This window comes from Hoplias malabaricus, chromosome 2 (assembly GCF_029633855.1).
Source record: "Hoplias malabaricus isolate fHopMal1 chromosome 2, fHopMal1.hap1, whole genome shotgun sequence".
Taxonomy (NCBI): Eukaryota; Metazoa; Chordata; class Actinopteri; order Characiformes; family Erythrinidae; genus Hoplias; species Hoplias malabaricus.
In genome coordinates this window covers 867395-885824 of record NC_089801.1, presented here as the reverse complement: position 1 = coordinate 885824, position 18430 = coordinate 867395, and the positions used below count along the sequence as shown (strand labels likewise).

The following is an 18430-nucleotide window of genomic DNA, read 5'->3' as shown; positions in this document are numbered from 1 at the left end:
GAATTACAACTCTTTAAATACATCATTCATGTATTTTTAAGGAATAAAAACAATTGGATAATGTGCTGCTTGGTTATGGCTAGCTGTGATCAAGTACAGTGATTTAACACAAATAACTGACTGTTGATGTAATGCCAAACATTTTTTGGGTCCAAATCAACTATTGGATGCTTTTCTACACAAGGCTAGAGGATATGGCAAAAATATAACATTGCCGTACTCAAATACAGTGGAACCTCTACCTACGAACTTGATCCGTTCCGTGACCTGGTTCGTAAGTGGGAAAGTTAGTTTCTTGAGTCAATTTTCCCCATTTAAAATAATGGAAAAGCAATTAATGTGTTCCAGCCCCCACCCCGAAAGTCACCCTTTTTGCACTGATATATGTTTACAACACTCTCAAATTAATAAAAAATACATGTAGCGTTACTAAAAATAAAAGAGAAATACAGTGGAAACAGTGATAAAAAAGAAATAATAAAGTTGTAAGTGGTTACACATCGCTACCTTGAAGACGTGACGACTGGCTGGAGGAGTAACACAGGCACTGGCTGTATGACGGGAGGTGGGGGGGTGTGGAATAATGGAGAGTAGGCGGTGAATGTGGGGAGACGAAGCGTAGATACGGCTTAACTTAGCACGAATTTCAGTGTCTGCTATTTACACTAATGCTAAATTGCTAAAGCTACAATGTGCTAATCTTAAAAGCTCACTCCAGTCTGGGAGCTGGGAGACTCGCCTATTGGGGTCAGTGGCCATTTCCAGACGCCGGCTCGGAGGAGGCTCGGGTTCGTTTCTAGAGTCGTGGTTCGTTGGTGGACGCAAAAAATATTCAACTGCTCGGTTCGTATCTTGGAAAGTTCGTTAGTAGAGGTTCCTTGTCCTTGGAGGAGAAAACTAACTGCCCGGTTTTGCTTTGCCATCCTATAAATGATTACTCTGTTGTGATTCATTGTTGTGGTTCATTTCCTTTCATTTTATAATTACTTTCGACATTTTGCCCAGCACTGATGCTGATGCATGCACTGGAGAACTTACCAACAGCAAACTGGGAGAGCCTAGAATGACTGGAGTAAATTTTGAAACATTTTTAAGTGATGAACAGAGGAACATAGGAATGTATGGTGAGGAACAGGAACTGCTTGTGTGCTGATTAGAAGAACTGACAACACTTGCCTTTATTGATGTGACTGAACTAAACCCTAATCTTCTGCTAAAAGAGCCATGAAATTGGAGCCAGAATGTGGAAGGCCCTTGACTCTGCTGTCAGTAACCCGACGTGAACTACACTGAGCAGGGCAGATATTTCATTTACTGAAGCCAAGACTGGAGACGAAATTCCCTGAAACAAGCCCATGGAACTAAACATTATTTCACTGCAGCTCTGGCAGAACATCACAAGGGAACTTACTCAGCGTCTTGTCTGTTAAGTCTTTGAGTTGCATACTTCTTGCAGCCTTAGGCTGTGAAGGATTAACCTGTGCATTAAACCCCATCCTCCCCCCCCAAATAACAACTAACTCGTAAGCTGGTTTACACAGTTATTTTTTCAGGAAAGGCTTGTAAGGCATTCCTAACGTCCACAACCAGTGGAGAACACGTAACTCTTCCTCTACGTTTTGTGCCTCCACACAGTGGGTGGACAAGCTGGGGCCATCCAGTGGATGAAATGTGCCATTGACTCTGTGGTTTCTAACTAGTTGTGCTTATCCTAACCAAGGTCTAACCCATCACTGGTGTTTTACCGTTGAATTAACCCTGGCACTGTTGAACCCCAGTTTTGGATCGCAGACATTTCCCATTCGCAAGAACATGAAGACTGGAATTGTGTTCTGGAGAATGATGTTCTTGAGAACTTACATTGAAAGAGCAAATCCATGATGCTGCAGTGATTGGCTTTTAAGCTGTTCTCGTTGGGAAGTCTCAAACTAATGCATTCTTATTACTTGGGGAAGTGCAAGAAAAACCGGTAGCTTTTAAAGAAACAAGATCTCATTATAGATTGTGCTATTTATATGTGGTGTATACTTTGTGAGTCAAATAAAGCATTTGCCAGTGTTCTCTTATCTAAGCTTAACAACAGTTGCTAGGAAAGAAAATTAAATATCAAACATGTAAGCTGCGTCCCTATTACACACTTTATTCTAACTAGTGTTTGAGTAGTATGTAGTATAGTCACAAGTGTCAAAGCTGAGCATACTAAAAAGTCCATAGTGTGTATTTTAAACCAGTTGAGTACGGTAACAATGGACGAGTAAAAGGGAGGGTCCCAAATAGTGCCCTACTCCCCAAATATTAAACGACTACACAGACAGAGGGAAGTGAACTTAAATAGAATATAAATTGCTTTATTATCTGACACAAACTTTGTTTTATTATCTTTATATATCTTTTATGATATCTATATTAGGACAGAAAACATTATTATATGACCTACACTGTGCACTACGCAGGGTGGAGGGACATGTTTGATATTCAGCCTTTGAAAAATGGCAGACAGCGTTGCCACTGAAGCTTGGTATGATATGCGTTGTGACAGCAAATCTTCAGCAAGTCCTGTTAGTATGAAACCATGTAGTATGTTAATATTTTGTGTACTAGCCTGCCAAAGTCACTCTATTAAGATTAGCTCACAGTAGACTGTACAGTATTAGTGTGTAGTATAAAACTGGGGCATGGTGGAGACCAACTTTGCAGTTGAAGTGAACTGTTAAAAACAGAGGTAGGAGCATTGTCCAAATAACAACAGTGGCTAAGTACTTAATGTACGCTGAACACATTAGCCTTAATGGTAGAGTAGCAGAGTAACCCTCAGTAGACCCAGCACTAAGAAGTTAAGATGTGATTATGTTGAACTGCATGATGGGAAATGCTGTGAATCACTTCTCTGACACATGCCAGATGTTTTTTCTTCTTTGTGTAGTCAGTTAATAAAAACTAATTTCACTGGCTTCTTACTCATGTGCTCTGTTTTACATTGCCAAACTACATAGCCAAATATGCCCACAGTTTTTGCAACACAGTCCTTTTATTATATATATATGGACCCCCATTAGCTGCTATCACATTGCTTGATCACTTCATGCATTGTATTAGACATGGTGATCTTGGGATTGTGTGCAGCAGCTCCAGAGCGTTTCATTTTATCTGCAATGCTTTTCTATTCTAGAGTTAGTTACATTATTTTTTTTTGCTGTGGTGGCCATTTTGGTGGAAGAGAAGCCCACCATCTGTTCACATCAGGGATGTAAAGGGTGCTTACTGTGCTTTACAATGAGGGTAGAAAATGCCATTTCCCTCTGTTAGCTATATTGGTATGTTTCCCTCATTGAATCTAATGGAACACTGTTAGCACTTTAGCTTTCATAGCATTTCTCTGCTCTTGTGACCAAATCTGTGAAAGAGCAAAATACAAAGTCTACACAGCAGATATCTTCAGCTGCTGTTATCACATGATCTGTTTGAGTTTACTGTCTAGTGGTCCATAACCTGAATGGAGAGAGCTCTGTGTTCTTATCTCACGTGTGTGTGTGTGTGTGTGTGTGTGTGTGTGTGTGTGTGTGTGTGGATTTAGGGTATTGCAGCTGTGACAAGTTCTATAATGGATAAGCAGAGACAGTGTGTTTCCAGATCATGACTATGAAGTAACTGTTTTTGATGGCATGGGTGTGTGTGTGTGTGTGCGCGTGTGTGTGCGCACATAAGAGCAAGAGCATTTCCTCCCATTTTTCATCTTGCTAAAGTGAGGAAACGGAGAGATAGAGTGCTGTGAGTATAAATTTGATTTATCTCCACTGAAAAAAAGGTGAGAAAATAGAAGGAAAACATCTGTTTCTCTCCATTGACCTATTTCACTCCATTTCTCTCTCTCTCTCTCTCTAATCTGGCCATCTGCTGTGGTCCGGAGGCCATGACGAGACGTTTGCCAGTTAGCTGAAGCACACAAACGTGCTCACAATCACACACACACACACACACACACCTACATGCATTTCTGTACATGCACCAAATATATAGGGTTTCTAGCACATCGTTAGTATTCTACCAGAGCCCTGAAACTGTTCTTCCACCATGTGTTGTGTTTCATAAAATGTGTTTAAATATCGTGATCGTTTTTACCATGCCGCGCACTCCTGCATTAATATGAACACAGACATTCTTTGTAGGAAAACACTCACAGCTGAGCGTCCACAATATCAACAGCGCACGCTGATTGGCACACTATAAAATACTCTGTTACAGGATAGCAGCAGTAATACAGGAGTGGGGGCGAGGAAGAGAATGTGAGGTGGAGAGAGGAAGAGCATGAGGGAGGGAGGAACTGTGTGTGTGTGTGCTATTGTGTAAATCTCAAGGATTACTTGGCGTCTTACTGTAACTCTGATGGCTGCTCCAGCTGCTGTTTTTGCCTCTGCCCTCTATGTCCGGCCAGGATGCGTTGCCATGGTGACGGCAGGAAGTGATGGCCGGCCAGCCACTCACAGCTGGGTCTCCATGAGGACCTGGCCAGACTCCAGCAGCAGAGTTACACGGCTGGAGAGACGTAAACACAGGAAAGAAAAGGTGGATACAGTGAAGAAGTGGAAGTAGGATTTCCTTAATGTCCTCCTTCCTCCGTGTTGTGTCCTAAGTCCACCGCAGAGACACTCTGTTGGGTGTGTGTGTGGATTTGTGTAGTGACTGAGCACATTCCTTTAGGGATACTCTGAGACTGCTGTTTGGGCCCAAATCAATAAGCAATAGTTAACTCTTTAGTGTTAGTAACAGAGCATCTAAGACCAGGGACAAAGAAACACAAAGCCTCAGACGACTGAGCCCTTGCAACAAAGAACTGTTTGTGAATTTTTTTGTAAACACTTCTGAAGCTTTGAATAACACAGGTTGTTATACCATTTAAAACAAATCTGTCACTAAAGCATTCCCTCTGTTTAGCTCTTTAGCTCCATTGCTACGTCTGAAAAGACAAGCAGTACATCATTTTACGTGTTTTATTTGCAGTGAAAAATAAGCGGAAATAATGCACTGTGAATGTCTGGATATGTTAAATGTCTCATTAAATAAATAAAAATTCCAGCATGACAGGAAATTAGAAGTGAGTGTAACACTAGTGCTCCTGCCGTGCAGCAGTAAGGGTCTGTGGAGTTGTCCACTGTGCAGTCCATTCAAGGGGATGGCAGCTAAAGGACGGGGCTAGAAGATGGACTCTAAATTTAGATTTCCCATATTTCTGAATATCTCATGCACACACACACCTCTGCAGCCTTTTATTTCTCAGATGAAAACGACAAAAATCTTTTCCTTCTCTTGCCATACAGCTCCCTCCCAAGTTTGACCTTTGACCTCCATTACATAACGCCTCCTCTGCTTACAGTGCAGGGTTTGGGAAAGTGTGGGAGACACACCCACACAACTCCCAGAGTGCTTTGCTCTGGCTGAGCGATTGGCAGCTTGGCCTCACTGAGCTTCGGCAATATCTGGCAAAACATTCAATACACACACACACACACACCCTGACCCAGAGTGTGTTGACCGAATAGATTCTTTTGTGTGTGTGTGTGTGTGTGTAGTCTCTGGTCTAAATGCAGGAATGTGCTGTAAACCCAGATGTGCGATGATTAACTACAGGACATCATGTAAAATTAGACCCTTAATGCTGTGCTGCAGTAATGGCTTCTATCTGCTGTGAGGATTTGATGGCATTCAGCCAAGCAGCCGGTCACTGAAGTCGGATTAGTTCTCAATCTCTAACACATCTCCAACTCCTCCCAAATGTACTGAACACTACAGCTGCTCTAAAGCGTCCCAGTCACTGCCATCTTCTGGAGATTATACAAACTGCACAACTGCACCTTTAACGTATTAAACAAGTATGCACACACACACACACACACACACACACACAATCATAGCTCACAGAGAGAGTGATTGTATTACTTGGGAGATTGTCTATGAAAGTCTATTATAATCTAGAAATGTATGCACTCTAGATTCCTATAGCACTGTCATGGGGAGTGTGTGTGTGAATACATTTGTGTGTGTATTACAGTGAGTGCGATTGTGTGCCTGTGTTTATTAGAGCCATGGTTTGTGTTTGAGTAAGTGGTGTGAGATATCGTGTGTGTGTGTTTTAGAGCAATGGATTGTATTTATCACAGCGAGTGTATGTGTTTGTGTATTAGCGGGAGCATGTGTATTTTTTTAGAACGAGGGTGTGTGTGTGTGAGCAAGTGAGAGGGGGAGGGGGTGCTGATGTGAGCTGATGCATCGTGACTGTGTTCATTAAGCTCGGAGGATTTCTCTCCATCTGAAGCTGGAAAAATCAGGGGAGGGGAGCAGCAGCGTGGCCTACATTCCCTTCACCGCCCTGACACAGCATGCCATCCCTTCCACGTGGACACATCATACCCTCTGAGTACCTCGTGTTTTGTGTGTGTGTGTGTGTGTGGAAACATATTTTGGCCAGTCATCAGCTAATGGACCGTTCAACATGGTGCTGGCAGGAAATGACCAACAGTCCATTTAGTCAGAGTTAGAGGGAGAGAGAGGACGGATAGTGAGAAAATGTATATAGGCTCTATACACATTTTCGTGTGTGTGCTTCCTCCGCAGCTGCTCTTGCAGGGGTTTTCAGGGGGTGTCAGAATTGTGTTCTCTCAAATTATGACTAGTGTGTGTGGTGGAAGGAAATGCAACAATAGGTGGAGGCAAGCTTTGCATTAAAAAAAAAAAAGATATAAAATATATGGATGCATTAAGCAGGATACAAATGCAAATTATTAGAAGAATATATCAGAAACAGAGCTGGGTTTTACAGTCAGGTTTGATCATCACTGAACAGAAGATGAACAGCTATAACCCAGAACCTCACCCTCACATTTAGCCTTCAGTCTGCAGCTCTGCTTTTGTGTTAAGAAAGATTAACATGTTGACGTTCTCCGGGTTGAGGCAAGAACACATACAGCTGTGGAGGTCTCTGAACGTTTGAAGATGTCGATAGTTTGCTAACATGCTACTCGAGGCGTGTTGGTTGTTAGATTTACAGACAAGAGCCAAATGATAACACACGTTTAACACTGCTCCCTCTGCTGGAGAATAGTGTTAAGATTTTTATTTATTAATTAATTTTAATTTATTTACATTTTATTTATTTAAAATTTCTAGACATTATTCCAGTTGTTCATGTCGCAGCACCAGGAAACACATTGAGCGGATAAAGCTACAGAAGGTCCGCTCTTTGCCTTTATTCTTAGTGATTTCTTCAGAATTGCTAAATGCATTCAGTTAAAATCCTATACACGCATCATTAGATTAGCCTCTAGGGTCCTGCTTTACATGTTTCAGAGAAGTATACAGTACAATTTTCCACTCCTCCAAAGTTCAGTCTTAGAAGTTGTTTACATTTCTTGTTTTTTCACAAACCGAGGAGTGACCGACACATTCAGTGATGTGGAGCGCTGGACTCTGGTCAGTCTGTTGGTCTGAGAACATGGGCAGCTGCTTTGTTTAATGTCCAAATAATGTTCTTTTTTTTTTTTGTCCTTTGCTTTGTGACAGATGCTGAGTGTGAACGGAAGGTTGCTCACAAATCACTGATGTATTTTAAAATGTATTTTTATTTTTAGATTTGAAGCAAATGTTGGCTTCTTTGTGAGAAGGAAATGTTGCGCTCGGTGTGGGTCATTGGGAGCAGGTCAGCTGAGAAGGACTTTTGCATCATTTCTCTAATTAAATCAAGCCTGTGACGTTTATAGGATCTTAAGGCTCTTGGGTCTTTCACTGCTGCAGTCACGTTATTAGAAGATTTACTGCTGTGAAGAATCAAAGGGAAGTAACTAATATACTCGCCCTGTTGTAGCTCAGCAGCAATCTCACACACTGATGCTTCCCCAGTGCACGCAGTGTCCAGCGCATGAAGTTTCAAGGAACTTTGTGCTTGTGCACTTGGACCATATGCAGCTGGGGACTCTCCATCTTTGTTTCATGATTATCTGCTTGCACCACAGTGACCACAACAGAGACACACAACTGACCGATTCAGGCTCCACCTCCAGGTTCATTCCTCACCCGCCCCACAGCTCCAGGGTCCTGCCGTTCTGTTTGATCCATCCCTCGAGCCACTGTGAGGAGTTTGGTGTGTTCTCCTTGTGCCTGTGAGGGTTTCTTCTGGGTGCTCCTATTCCTTCACACAATCTAAAAGCACATGTTGCTATATGGATTGGCCTTGTGGACCTGTCAAAGGTGTGAGTGTGCGAGGGTCCAGGGCGGGTTCCTGGCTCTGGACCCACCGTGGCAAGGTGGATGAATGAAATTGAAAGGTCATACTGTTGAGATAGTTACAGCAACAGTAGTGTAGCTTTACATAGAAAAACAGAGTAACTATGCTAAAGATAGCTCAGTTTCTCATTATGTGGAATGGCATCTCTTGCCAGTTGCTATGGAAGTACTCGTTTGTGGATGAAACATGGATAGACCAATTGTTATCCTAACAACGCTGATGGCTAATAAAAGGGAAAAAAAAAACAAGCCCTGCCTCTTTGCTTCCCCAAAGTCGAACAACAAAACGTAAAACAGAGCGAAACATTTTGGAAAACAGCTGCAGATGATTCACCTTCGCTCTGCTGTTGAGGAATGTTGTAATTGGTTGATATCCTAAAAGCCTACAGGCACCACATGCTAACGTTTGGTTCTTTGGTTTTTCGTAAAGAGATATTTTCAGCGAACCCAATATTTTAGCTGAATCAAATGTGGAGAACATTTTCGTAAGTTTAAAGAACCTCCAAATAATGATAAGTACTTGTAGAGTTTACTTCTATAATACTGTACATTCAAACCCAGAACCACTACATTTATAAGACTTTGTAGTAATAGTAATACATACAAGAGCAGCTGGGATGAGTCAAGCTATGATTGTATGTGCGTGTGTGTGTGTTCGTTCATGCCAATGAAATCTCACATACAAAATCCTCATTAGTCACAGAGTTGCCATGGTTACCTTTGACTACCATTTGGCTCCTTCAACCCAGCAACAAGGAACTTTGTGTTTTACTTGGAGAGATGCACCGCGGGGAAGAAGTGTTTGCCTTTGAGAAGATGAACACAAAAGGACTTGAGGGGATGGTGCTATTGAGACCACCGCTGGTCATTGGCCATACCCAGCGCATGCATACATCCGTACAGGTTTTAAATCTAAACGCTTAACTGGTTTTAAATATCTACTCAGTTTTGGAAGCATATGATCCCAGCTAACAAACACTGTCCACATCAGCACTCCCCGAGGCTCTGTTGTGGGCTGCTGCATAAATAACCGTTGTTATTAATGGTGTAAATAATTTATGAAACATCCTGCAGTCAGGTCTTCACTGAACTGTAAATGTTAATGTTAATGTCTCTACAAAATGACACATTTGGTATAATAGCACTGAGCCTCAGATTACAGTCCAATTAAAATCCATTAATTATGTCAATTTTCACTGACAATCCCAAAATTATGAATTAAGAGCTCATGATTATTGCATCTGGGAGGCATGGTGACACTGCAGGTAGTGTCACTGTGACACAGCTCTGGGGTCCTGGGGTGACTGTCTGTGAGGAGTGTGGTGTGTTCTCTCTGTGTCTGTGTGGGTTTCCTCAGGGTGACTGTAATGAGGGTGGTGTGTTCTCCCTGTGTCTGCGTGGGTTTCCTCCGGGTGACTGTCTGTGAGGAGTGTGGTGTGTTCTCTCTGTGTCTGCGTGGGTTTCCTCCGGGTGACTGTCTGTGAGGAGTGTGGTGTGTTCTCCCTGTGTCTGCGTGGGTTTCCTCCGGGTGACTGTCTGTGAGGAGTGTGGTGTGTTCTCTCTGTGTCTGCGTGGGTTTCCTCCGGGTGACTGTCTGTGAGGAGTGTGGTGTGTTCTCTCTGTGTCTGGGTGGGTTTCCTCCGGGTGCGCCGGTTTCCTCTCATGGTCCAAAAACACACGTTGGTAGGCGGATTGACTACTCAAAAGTGTCCGTAGTTGTGAGCGTGTGTCAGCCTGCGGTGGACTGGCGCCCCCTCCAGGGTGTGTTCCCACCTCGTGCCCAGTGATTCTGGGTAGGCTCTGGACCCACTGCGACCCTGAACTGGATAATCGGTTACAGAAAATGAATGAATGAATGAATGATTGTCTGCTCTATTACTTACTATCCTATACTTATTTATATTTCATAACTATTCATTACCATGCCAGTTTAATTATTTAACAATGTCATTTATCACTTACCATCTCAATTATATTTTGTGATAAATCTTTTGGTTGAAACGTGCTTCAGAAATAGCTGTGCATGTCTTTGACTGTACACCTGTGGATGCCTGCTCATACATGAAGGGGTTAATAGTCAGTTTGTGCCCCCTTTGGTGCAGTAGCAGTCTCCACTCTTCAGGAAAGGCTTGATATTGGAACACTCCCTTGGGTATTTACTAACATTAAGGCTGTTAATACCCTTCATTTCAGAAGACGCCGGATGAGCTTGTGTCTGTGTGGATCAGCAGTGGAGATGATGGAACTGGTGGAATCTGTGAGGGTCCTGTCCTCCAAACCATCTGCCTGCATTTTCTGGACAAAATGTTTGACTTGAAATCCCGCTGACACTGAATGGCACATTTCTTATGATTTGTTTTGCTTTGTTTGGTTGTTTTTTCTCACATTCTTCTCCAAATAGCAGAGTGACTCATTGGCAGCATGAAATGTTTATGTCTCTAAAACGTTGGCGTTAGTGGATGAGCGAGTGCATGTTTGTGTACACGACCGCGTGGTTATTTTTGCCCGGTGATGTCAGCCTCCATGAGCTTTCAGTTCCTTTTAGTTGTTCACCCTGTTCTTCTCTCTCTCTCTCTCTCTCGCCCTTCACTCGCATTCATTCGCACCGTGGATCTTTTTTCACAGGGTGAGGAGGGAACTTCGTTGGGGGTTACACTCTTGCCCTGTTGCTAGGTTACAGTCTCCAGGCTCAAAGGCAAGCCAGGGCTGGTTGTCATGGTGATTTCAGCCATGTGAAGGGTGAATGGAGTTTGGGTGGTAGTGGCAAGGTTGGGTTTTACACAAACACACACACACACACGTTTTCTTCTATATTTGCATAGTATATGTGTTACTGCTATTATACACAGATAGATGGCTGCATATTTGTGAACTCAGATTAAGATTATAATGCAAATGTATTATTTATCCAGCTGTTAAAACCAAAGGCACAGTTTTATTGGCTGAGAACCTTTCTAACCATGCTCTTGTGACATCCACATCACGTTTTCAGATCTTTACTCTGGGAACATACCATTGGGCAGTGGAGCAGGGGAACTGTGTTCTCTGAAGTGACGCAGTGCCACTCATCCTTTGGGATAAGTTGGTGTGACATTTGTGATCCAGATCTATCCTATTATCTCACACTAGTCTCTGACCTCACTAAGGTTCTTGTGGTTGAATGCCATCAAATTCTCATAGAAACATTTGAGTATCTCATATAAATGCATAAAAGAAACACATTGAATACAAGCTCCCTATGGATCCCGTTCTTTCCAGAGGAGATGTTGGATTAGCAGGTGTTTCTGAAGTGTCGGGATGCTTGAATATTAGCAGAAGAATTGGGAGCTGATGAACTGGACTAGTTGAAGGACTCTGAAGTTGATGAATAGAACATGGATTGGCTACGATACACCTTCTGTTGGTCCTGAGTCCTGCTCTTGAATCCCCAGTACAATCTGCAGTGAGTGCAGCTTGACTCTCGACTCGAGTGGCTGGAGTCGAATTGATCGTGGGCGCCACACATGAAGAAAGAAGGCAGTAATTTCTACCTTGTCACTTCCAGGTGCCGTTTTGATTTAGTAGCACAATCAAACTATCGACAAATTCCTGTGCGCTGCTGCTGTATCCAGACTGTAGATTTACCCTCACAATCAAGGCTACTGCGCTTCAGGCCTTTTTTTTCTTCTTTTTTTCAGTTGAAAATGGGACACATACATTTCACACTGTAATACCAAGATACGTCAGGAGTCCACAGCGTCTTCTCTGCCATTGCTGTATTTTACTACAAAGAATCAGAATTTATAGCTGCATCTGAAAAAATATTGTCCAAAAACATTGATTATGTCAAACACCACCTGCAACACATTGCCCCCCTGCTTGCTGTTGTATCAGATCCTACTCTTCCGGGAAGCCTTTACTCTAGGTGCTGGAACATTAGTGAGGTCAGATACTGGGCTTTTTCAGTGAGTGCTTCTGAATCACACACACCATTTTAGCTCAGCCCAACAATTTTGGATCCCGCTCCTTCATCCCATTAAAGATAAACAGTTCACGCTATTTTGTGGCATTGTGACTTTGGGCTCATTCCTTTTTAATGCTTTACAATGAAGTGGTTTACTTTAAAAATGGCAGGGTTCAGGAACTGTATAGTGTTGGGGTCTCTCCAAACATTTCATCATTGTACTGAACACCAGTTATAAAGGTGAAGTCCATGATGATTTAGGAATGCAGTTAGCGCTGTGTTAATCAGTGGGCAGTGTAACAGTTGTCAGCTGCATAGACAAACTATAGCTTTAGGAAAATAAAGGAATAGGGCTGTAATCACTCCAGCTTTTTAACCTTAGGCATTGTGGTTAAAACATTAACATCTCCAGCTGTCACAGTGCAGATTAAATACGATCACTCTCATCGTTTCTTCATATATATATATCTGTGTGTGTGTGTGTGTGTGTGCATGCGCATTACACTGACAGTGGTAGATTTTGGAGAGTAGCCAGTGAAAAACTTAAATAACCTGTGCCCACTTAAAGAGCAGAGAGAGAGAGAGATGGAGCATGTGTGTGTTAAGGGGAGCTGTACTAAAAGAGCAGTCTACAGAGAGAGGGGGGCTCCCAGCCAAACCCTGCAAAAAGGGGGAGTTAAGAGTTTAGTCACGGGAAAGAGAGGAACAGACCCCAATTCTCTTCAACACACACACACACACACACACACAAAAGACATGGAATGGTGTGCCCAGCTCAGTACAGCTCTGACACCCCTCACACAAACACACACACACAAGGAGGAGAGCGGGAGACAGAGCAGAAAGACAAAAGCAAGCTTGTGTGTGAGAATGTGAAGGACAGGCCTTTTCTGCAACACTGTGTGTGTGTGTGTGTGTGTGTGTGTGTGTGTGTGTGTGTATGTGCTGGATGGGGGGCAATGGAGGGCAGTGTCAGACTCTTCCCAGAGAACCAGAATAGTGAGAGACCTATTCAAAGGAGAAAAGTGCATAATAACAGTAGCAGTAATAGTAAGCTGTGGGTTATGAAGGTTATGTAGAAGCCTTTTGATACAGTATCACACTTCTTCGGCCAGGCGCTGTATGACATCATTATGATTTTTAAAAACGCCAAATAATGTGATGATATTTGGTGATACATATCGATTCATTATTTTTCTTTGTTCTATAACATGGTATTATATTATTTATCATGTATAAAGTGTACTAAAATATTCTGTGATTTATTATTTTTCACTGCATCAAAAATACCCTATTTCATTATATTGAACATATATGCATTTATTGTTATAACACAGCTTTATTGCAATGTTAAATAAATGTCAACTATCAGTCGACTAGATATTTTAAATAAGCTGAAAACCCCCCAGAAAACTAAAGATACTGTTGCTGATGATGCAGTCTACAATTAAACCAGCAGCAACCAGCAACAGTGATATAAACACTATATAATGATATATTAATGATTCATCTTTCAGCTCCAACAAAACTAAACTAACTAGTACTTTTTGCTAAAGTCTGTTTATACATGACACATACCCACTTGTTTAATCTTGGAAGACAATATTAAGTCCTGGTTTGGTTTAGAAAAGAATGGCGAGCTCAATTTGTCTAGATGCCAATAGTTTACAAGCATTAGATTAATTTAAAACCAAGAAACAAGTTTGTAAATGTGTAGAAACAAGAGACAAGGATTGGGTTGGACAGATGTCTGGCCCTTTTTGATAATATGAATATTTTTTAAACAAACATTCATTCATTCATTCATTCATTAACTGTAACCGCTTATCCAGTTCAGGGTTGCGGTGGGTCCAGAGCCTACCCAGATTTACTGGGTGCAAGGCAGGAACACACCCTTAACAGGGCATCAGTCGTTTGCAGGGCAATACACACTCACACCTACGGACACTTTTGAGTCGCCAATCCACCTACCAATGTGTGTTTTTGGACTGTGGGAGGAAACCTACACAGACACAGGGAGAACACACCACACTCCACACAGACAGTCACCCGGAGGAAACCCACGCAGACACAGAGAGAACACACCACACTCCTCACAGACAGTCACCCGGAGGAAACCCACGCAGACACAGGGAGAACACACCACACTCCTCACAGACAGTCACCCGGAGGAAACCCACGCAGACACAGGGAGAACACACCACACTCCTCACAGACAGTCACCCGTAGGAAACCCACGCAGACACAAGGAGAACACACCACACTCCTCACAGACAGTCACCCGGAGGGGGAATCAAACCCACAACCTCCAGGTCTCTGGAGCTGTGTGACTTAGACACTACCTGCTGCACCACCGTGCCGCCTAAACATTATTAATCAATTATATTATTATTAATTTTCCACTATTCCACTATATAAATAGTGATTTTTTTAGATATTGATATATAAGGTGGGTGTTTTTAATTGTTTATGTTTTTAATATTACAATACTACTGTCACATATTTATATAACGCTGTTCATGGACATAAAGCTGCTCTAGAAATATCTTGAACATTCTGAGGAACAAAAGTGGCCCTATGTGGAGAGCTGCACTGTGTCATTACTACAGGCTTTTATCATAAAAAGTCTGGAGCTTCCTGTCCATAATTTCAGAGAAAAACGAGACGGAAAATGGTGGGGAGGAGGTGTGGGGGACACAAAATCTGCTCCACAAAATAATTGGCAATTCACTGAATGGAAGATTTGGTATCTTTCTTTGTTCTATACGTGCGCACACACACACACACACACACCTGTGTGTAATGGCCTCCATCAGCCTCCTCTCTGCTGTCCCCGAGCAGAGTATGCCACGGCACGATTGAAAAGATTAACTGTGACATTTATGGAAACGATTGTGAGTGGGAGGGTTTATAATCCCAGCATCAGCGCCTGGAGCGAGCAAACCCCCAATTAAACGAGCACTCTGCTTTATGAAGCCTGTCCAACACCTTCCATTTAGCCCAGCTCTCGAGTGCAACCCATCAGAGCACCTTGTTTTCATCCAAGCTCTGAAACCTGACCTGCATTTACAGCTCCTGATTGAAGCCGCATCCACCAGGTGGACATCATCAGCGGCGAGAGGTTTGTTGGTGCCCTTCACTGATCTTCACATTTCCACAAAGAGCTGAGAGATGGATCAAACATTAAATACACTATAAATCCACATCGTAATTCCAGGAACTTTAAGGTGGACTCACTGTGAACAGCTTGTGTGGTGTCCACAGAAAAACATGAACCCAAATGTGACGCTCCAAAACAGCTTCAGCGCCGAGGGTCAGATGGAGGGGTATAGAGCGCCGCAGCACTGGGTTGTGGAGCAGTGAGCTATGATCTCTGTAGCAATGGAGCTTTAGGGTGAGTCTGAGATGGAGTTTGTGCAACATCAGGACCTGACCTCGCTAAGTTTCCATCAAATCCTAACAGAATATTTACCTGTATCCAGGATAAAAACAGTACAAAAGTAGAAGCTGCAAGAGCAGGAAAGGACAAGCAACTTAATAATTATCTTGAGTTGAATGAGGAGGTGTACTTATACTTTTGGTTCCTTTCGGCCCAGTGTCTGGATTATTTTTTGTTAATCTTCGAACTGAATCAGAGAGGCTTTATGAATGGTTGATAAACTGACCCTCTGCTGGACAGCAGCTGTAACTGCAAGTGCAGTATTTAGGTCAGTCACGGCTCAGGCCTCTACTCGAGTGATTTATATATGCCCTGTGACTGGGAGACAATAGCAGAGGAAGTGCGATTAGAAAAAGCTGTGTGTCTGTGTGTGTGTGTCTCTGTGTGTGTGTTTTCTCCGACTGAATGGTGGCATGTGTACGATGCTTTTGCACTGCTCCTTGTTATTCCCTTTAAAAGGCTGTTGTGGTTGAGGGGAACACACACAAACAGTAACACACTTATTTTTTTAAACTATACAGTCATCATCCTCTCAGCTTAGGTGATAAATAAATGTATTTCATGGCCAAAAGTTTGCAGACACCTGCTCATCCAGCCTTCCTTCTAACACCAAGTGTATCAGACAACGGAGGACTGCTGTGAGGATTTGTTTGCATTCAGCCGTGAGAACATTAGTGAGGATGGAGAGTGATGGTGCATTCTATTAGGTTCAGAAAACCATCTCAAAAGTACTGGGTGGTGTTCTATGGGGGGGCTTTCACCTCTGAAACAGGGGCGGATGATGCGTCTCCATACTGAAATACGATGACATGTCACTGTATGCAAATTAACGAGCCACTGTTGCCACCCACTAATGAACCTCGCCTCATCCCTCGCTCTTACTGGAGGATACATACATTTTCTGTCTGCGTCGGTCTCCGTGTGTCTGTGTTTCTGTGTCATTATGGAAACGAATCCAACAAACAATGCAGCTCCCAACGGCCAGATTCTATCCAGAGCAGTGTTCAGTAAGAGTTCAACAAGAGGTAGAATTAGCTGAAGCTAGGGGGTGTAGTTACACTTTAAATGAACTGAATTCGCTAATTATACAGGGACCGTGTAGTTAACAGCAGCTTTGAACACAGCTAAGACAATAAGATTTTAGAACCAGAGCTGACAGTTTAATAATCTGTATTTGCAAATGGTCACAATTGAAATATTTAGCAAAAATATTGTATAATGCTCATTCTGCGCTAGATACAAAGAACTAAAGCCCTACAGTCATTGCCAGTGACCGAAAGGACATTCTGGGACACACGCTACTCAATAGTTCTGTATTTTTATCAGCTTTCATCACAGAAGCAATGAGGAATGGAAAGTGCATGAATCCACAGTTGAAAACAGAACCCGTCTGATGTCGGGGGGGAAAAAAGCACTGGGGAATGTTGAAGCTTATGAAGCAGACGCCACACTTGCTTTGGAGTAATTAAATGTAGAGATAGAGATAAATAGCAGTCTATGACAGTGACATTGAATTCTCTCTGCTCACATGTCGAATCGTGCCCACTATAAGCTCCAGCAGAGGGCGAAAGAGTGCTGTGAGCAGCTTCACAAAACACAGAAGATGATCATTAAAATGAGCCGTAATGCTCTTAATGAAGCGTGACTTCACTTAATGATGGTAGCAGGTTTCAGGACTCGGATCTACTTAAGCGTTGAAGTGTCATTTCTGATGATTATTTATGACCTACCTCTGTCCCCTGCAGATCATGTCGGAGTACAGCTCTTTGCTGAGTGACCTGTCTGAGAACATCACTAATGAGGATCTGGAGCAGCTGAAGTCGGCCTGCAAGGAGGACATCCCCGAAGACCAGAGCAATTCCATCACCTCCTCCAAAGAATGGTTCAATTACCTGGAAAAGAACGACAAACTGGCTCAGGGTGAGTGAGTCTCCAGAGAGATTATCACATAAAACCCTAGAAATGGAGGTTGATTGTGGGTTCTTTACTAAAGATCATTACACGCACTCTTAGAAAGAAAGGAGTCAAAAAGGGTTCTTTGTGCAATGCTATACATTCAGAAAAACTGTCACTGTGGTGGTACCCTCAGGGCACATCTTCAGTGCCTTTAGATTGGGAACAGAATAGTACCACATTCTAAATTAATAGTAGGTTTTTTTAATACGCCCCGTTTCATCTCCAGGGCGTATGTTCTTATATTTTACACAGTTATATAATTAAAGAGGACAGATATTCACCTCCCGTTCTGTAGAAGAGAATGTAATGTACCTTTGGGGAACAAAACTGGTCTCTAAAGCCACTTCTATACCTTTAGTGACAATAATGTAATAATGTATAGGTTTTTCTGAGTGTGACCAACAGTTATATTCAAAATGTTATGTTTAATCGTCTGCAGAATTTTGGTACACCTCCTCTACTAACAATACTTAAAGGCCATTTAGATGATGTTACTGTAACAGGGGCTCCTGGTGCTGTTTGGGAATTTAATCAGAGCCTCCAGTGCTTTGGAGTTCTGCAGGTAAAAGCCAGGAACAAGGACTCAAATACAGAGCAGAATGAAGGAAATATAAATATTAAAGTGTCAGAAGCCTACAGGACTGCGCTCAGTAGGGGCACGCATAGGTGCTACTCATTGCCCTAAATGACTATGGAGTAACTCTGTGCCTCCCTCTGGTGGGCGATGGTGGCTTAGCAGGTGAACTAGCCACAGGCAGGACTCTTAGAGTGCATTCATTCATTCATTCATTCATCCATCAACTGTTTATCCAGTTCAG

At 42.6% G+C, this 18430-nt stretch overlaps 1 protein-coding gene across 1 annotated transcript in view; it reads left to right on the top strand.

The window, feature by feature from the left end:
- The window catches only part of LOC136686236 (astrocytic phosphoprotein PEA-15), a 61047-nt gene that overhangs the window by 34206 nt on the left and 8411 nt on the right, over nt 1–18430 (top strand). Inside the window, exon 3 of the mRNA XM_066659871.1 lies at nt 17402–17576. Coding sequence (XP_066515968.1) covers nt 17402–17576 — 175 coding nt within the window. The remainder of the gene's footprint in view (nt 1–17401; nt 17577–18430) is intronic.